Raw genomic sequence first — 5,089 nt, forward strand, 5'->3', positions numbered from 1 at the left:
AAAACTTAAAAATAATTTTTTAGATTTGTTTTTGAAAACCGTTACTAAACAGACCCTTACACTAAAAATTCAGGTCTACGTTAAGCGTGTTGAAATCGTTTTTTATCCCATTCTGATCGTGATTTAAGTTATCCCATAATGAAATGACAAAAAGAAAAGAGATGCTTATTCCCGATCACATCTGCATCGCTACTTGGATGGGTACCGAATTGGTTTCTTAGAATTTTCGTGGTCTGTGGTAAAGAATGTTATCAAGTTTGACTTGGAAAAATGGGATTTGGTGAGAAACAATCCACCCATAACAGTAACGTGAGAGATGGGATGAAAGCACTAATTGAAGTTCTAGAATCTTTTGAATGGCAAAAGCATTTTTGAATCCCAAAAGACAAGGCAAAACCATGGATCTTGTGTTGATTTTACCAGTTTACTGAACAAAAATTGTCGTTTTTGGTTGGCATCTTTCCCTTTCCTCTTTCTAGGCGGCTGCAGGGGGCCAAATTTTCCGAGAAAAAGAGTATATTCTTTTGAAGTTAGTATGGAGAAGGAACAAAAATTTTATCCGTTTGTTAATCTAGTCGTATGAAGTTATAGAATAAGAATGGATAAATTTGGGGTTGTGGCTCCTATCTTTTCTGTGTTCAGTTTTGGTGAGTGCCTTTTTCTCTCAAATTTCCAACATAGGATCTTTTGGTCTAAAATCATGTCTAAATTAAGAAAACAAAACTGAAAACCAAAGCCAGATCATTCATTCTTCCATCACTTGTATTCCTCTTTCTCTCCTTCTCTGGAAACCAAGCCATGCATACCAGAAAACTGAACAAAACACAATAAGGATTCAATCTCTCTCCCTTTCTGAGAGGGAGAGATTATCTTCCATTCTCTCTGTTATCTTTAGGCCTCTTGAATTCGGTTCCTCTCCCTCTCTCTCTGTTTGGTTGGAGTGTTGGGAGGGAGAGGGAGGGAGGGAGAGAAAGGGGAGAGAGAGAATTGTCTGCTGGCGTTGTACAAAGAGGGAGAGGGGATAAGGGAAAGGGGAAAAAGGAAACTGTGAAAAGGCCAACCCCATTTGAGTTGCAATGCATTTCTCAATCAGAATTCCTCAGTGTAAGGTATGGATCTCCCTTGTGTATTCAATGTTGTTGTTCTCTCTGTCCCTCTCCGATCCTCGAATCTCCCAAGCAGGCCTACTTTGTGGAGACACAAAGTCGGCCCCATCCATCTACATCCCAAATTTCATTCAAGTCATGGAAGCTATCGCCAAAAGTATGGTGCAACAAGGCTGGGGATATGCCAACATCACAAAAAGTCCTGTGATTTTCGGGTTATCCCAATGCTACAGTGATCTCTCAAAGGATGATTGCCTCTCCTGCTTTGCTGAGAGCCGCACCAAGCTCCCCAGATGCCTTCCTGCCATTGCAGCTCGAATATATCTTGATGGTTGCTTCCTTCGCTATGACAATTACAGCTTCTTCAACGAGAGCATTGACCCGAATCATGATATGGTTAGGTGCAGTGAGCCAAGTGGCGTTCTCAAGGATAATTACACGAGATCGGAGTTCTCGAAGAAAGTTGATGAAGTGATCAATAACGTAACTAAAACAGCTGTGCAGAAGCAGGGTTTTGCGGTGGCAGGGATGAAAGGAGGAGCGGTTGTGGCCTATGCATTGGCACAGTGTTGGAAGACAGTTGATCAGAAGGGGTGTAGAGATTGCTTGGTGAATGCTGAGTCTGCAGTGAGAAGGTGTCTGCCTGGTTCCGAGGGGAGGGCTCTGAATGCTGGCTGTTATTTGAGGTATTCTACTGAGAAATTTTACAATGACGGCACAGCAAAAAAGAGTGGTAAAGGTAAGACATCATAAATACATTGGGACTCTTTGAATTGCTTACCATGTTCTTTAGTTCTTAGATTTTAGAAAAAGAATCTCTGCTATGGAATATTCAAGTTTCAAAATAATACTAAATACTGAATTCATTTCGAGCTTCTGGATTGTGTCTTTCTTCCTAACTGATAGAATAATAAACAAGTGATTTCTTTCCTTTTGCTTCGTGCTTTTCAGGATTGTCTGACACTGGGATGATCATCGCATTCATTTTATCAGTACTCGCGGTTTGCTTGCTCGCTTTCCTTGGTGCTTTTGTTGGCTACATACTCTTATCAAAGAGAAAAAGAAGTATAATTCCCATGAATACCATAATCTCCTGCAATATGATATTTCTTGATTACTATTTGTCAATTTTCTAACATAATCTTCTCTTATGAATTCTCCTCAGACAACAATAATGCTCTTGCTCGGATTCCAACATGTATAAACAGGTCTGACCTGAATTTCAAGTATGAAACACTTGAGAGGGCAACTAATTTTTTTGATTCTTCAAGGAAGTTAGGCCAAGGGGGAGCAGGATCTGTATTCAAGGGGACTCTCCCTGATGGGAGAACTGTTGCTGTAAAGAGATTGTTCTTCAATACGCGTCAATGGGTGGATGAGTTCTTCAATGAAGTGAACTTGATCAGCAGAATTCAACACAAGAACCTTGTGGGACTTCTGGGTTGCAGTATAGAAGGTCCAGAGAGCCTTCTAGTTTATGAATATGTACCCAACAAGAGTGTTGATCAAATCCTTTTTGGTAAGAATCCAACTTCATGTATCTATCTCTCTTTCAGTCTAAAAATGTAGAGTTCTTCAATTCCCAAAATTGTATGCTTTACCCCAAATGTTCATTGTTCCACAACTGCATTTTGAAATGGATATGAACCTTCATTTCTTGCAGGTAAAGACGGCACCCAAGGTCTAAGCTGGCAGCAGCGGTTTGAGATCATCGTCGGAACAGCTGAGGGGCTTGCGTATCTTCATGGAGGTTCTGAAGTGAAGATTATTCACAGAGACATAAAAGGCAGCAACATACTGCTTGATGAGAATCTTAATCCAAAGATTGCTGATTTTGGACTTGCAAGATGTGTGGCTCCTGATAAATCTCATGTTAGCACTGGAATTGCTGGGACACTGTAAGAAAGAAATTCATTTCCTCATACTTCTTCTTTTTTAATTTTTAATTTTTTAATTTTTTTTCCTTTTTCCTTTTTGGTTTGATCATGTAACACTTTTTTCACATACCTAGACACTCAATATAGCTTCTAATTATTGTAAGGCATTGGAGAACAACATGGTTTTCAGGTTTTCCTTCCATAGATTTTCATTTTCTTTAACCTACAAACTTCCTAGGATGTAATCTGAAAATGGGAATATTTCTGATATTCTTTACATACTGCTTTTTTTTTTTTCTTTTGTGCAGGGGGTATATGGCACCTGAATATCTTGTTCGTGGGCAGTTATCAGAGAAAGCAGACGTTTATGCCTATGGTGTGCTGATTCTTGAGATTGTATGTGGTAGGAAGAACTGTATTTTTGTGCAGGGGTCAGACTCAGTTCTGCAAACAGTAAGTTCCATTTTCTTTCCGCATAGGAAAATTTTCTGGCCATTTTTTTTACTAGGATGATTCATGTCATCCTAAAACATTTTAGACATAGCTTTTAATTTGATCAGTCTGCCATTTGTAATCACCAAATTCTTGAATATTAATTCTGCTGCTTACCAGACATGCATCAATGCAGGGTAAGGTATTAGGCCTAATAGATGATTTCTGACCGGTTGATTTTGTCATTCTTATCTTTCTAAGGAAAGTTTCCAAATGACATAACAACTGGAGAGTATCCAGTGTAGGGTGATCTTTGGCATTGGAAATCTTCTGAATGTATGCATGTTTTGGTGCTCTGGCCACAGGTTTGGAAGCATTATAAATCAAATAGCGTTGTCCGATCTGTGGATCCCTCCTTGAAAGGTGATTTTCCACTGAATGAGGCAAGAAATGTGGTTCAGATTGGGCTGCTGTGCACGCAAGCTTCCTTTGCATTAAGGCCATCCATGTCCCAAGTAGTTCAGATGCTAACCGATCAAAACAGTGTGATTCCTGAACCTATGCAGCCTCCATTCCTGAATGCCAGTGTTCTAGACCCGAGCAATTCCCTCAAAAATTCTATTACCAGAAACTTGACTCCATCTTTTCACACAGCAACTGAACCACCATCCACTCATTCAAGCAATTCCTCTGCTATGGCTAGCCAGGAATCATACACTCCTTCAGCAATGGATGTATCAGGACCAAGGTAGATTTCAGTCTATAGAGGATCAGAAACACATGTTAGCAGGGTCAAGGGACTGGTTTTGGCAGCCATGGAAATGGACTTCTAAGAATCCATTCAATGTGGCTGTGTTTATTACTCCAACAGTTGATTAAGTTGCAGAGACGCAGGATAGGGAATCAAGCTAATGAGATGTTGGGGATTTATTGCACATAACATCAACAATACAAAAAAGGTTGTTCTTGTGTAGATAAGGCTTGAGGGTATTGCATAAGAATTTTGGTTCTTTTGTTGTATCTTACTTTTTCATTTCTAAGTAGAGGGGGAAATTCATATTTCAGCTTTTAGATTTTTATCATCATCTTGTTACACTACTTTTCCTGTCAGTTAGTTTGTTTTTTGTTGTTTTAGACATGAATGTATATCTCTTCCTTTTTGCCACTTCTTCATGTGTTCAACCATTTGTTTAATTTCTGTTGGAACCAAAGGTGAGATTCATGGTGATCTATGTGCTATAATGTGAAAACCTTTATGAATTGGGATCAATGCATTGTTAGGAAAAATCATACTTCCCATCATGCTCAGATCAAATCTTATAGATGATGAACAGACTAAATTACTAGCTATTCCCATTCTGACATGCAAGGAATCAATCTCATGATCACCTGCCATCATTGCAGGTTGACCCTACTCATAAGCTAGTGCGCAAAAAAATTTAGTGGAAGTATGCTCCAAAAGAAGTCAAGGGCAATGATGGAAGTATGTGTTGATGATGTGCTTGTAAGAAGAAGGAAAAGGCATATGAGCATTTCAATCAACTTCTTAAAGCCTTTGAGGTCCTAAAAGACTATAGTATGAAGCAAACATATGAAAATGCACAAACTCACTATAGGGAGCTTTAGATGGTTAGATGAATCTAGTATCAAATAATTCCTTAAATTATGTCCTTA

General features: G+C 39.0%; 1 protein-coding gene across 1 annotated transcript; it reads left to right on the forward strand.

Moving 5' to 3' along the window:
* Nucleotides 1-536: 536 nt before the first annotated feature.
* LOC100250205 (cysteine-rich receptor-like protein kinase 1) lies at nucleotides 537-4,702 on the forward strand. Its single transcript, XM_010664845.3, has 6 exons — nucleotides 537-1,845; nucleotides 2,058-2,171; nucleotides 2,272-2,625; nucleotides 2,770-3,004; nucleotides 3,292-3,436; nucleotides 3,781-4,702. The coding sequence occupies exons 1-6, from the start codon at nucleotides 1,077-1,079 to the stop codon at nucleotides 4,165-4,167; spliced, it is 2,004 nt and encodes a 667-aa protein (XP_010663147.1). The 5' UTR covers nucleotides 537-1,076; the 3' UTR covers nucleotides 4,168-4,702.
* The last annotated feature ends 387 nt before the right edge of the window (nucleotides 4,703-5,089 follow it).

This window comes from Vitis vinifera, chromosome 17 (genome assembly GCF_030704535.1).
Source record: "Vitis vinifera cultivar Pinot Noir 40024 chromosome 17, ASM3070453v1".
NCBI lineage: Eukaryota > Viridiplantae > Streptophyta > Magnoliopsida > Vitales > Vitaceae > Vitis > Vitis vinifera.

Coding starts and splice junctions, on each gene's coding strand:
- LOC100250205 (XM_010664845.3), top strand. CDS start 1,077: ATGCATTTCTCAATCAGAATTCCTCAGTGTAAGGTATGGATCTCCCTT. Junction 2,626..2,769: donor TGTTGATCAAATCCTTTTTG/GTAAGAATCCAA, acceptor CATTTCTTGCAG/GTAAAGACGGCACCCAAGGT. Junction 3,005..3,291: donor ACTGGAATTGCTGGGACACT/GTAAGAAAGAAA, acceptor TCTTTTGTGCAG/GGGGTATATGGCACCTGAAT.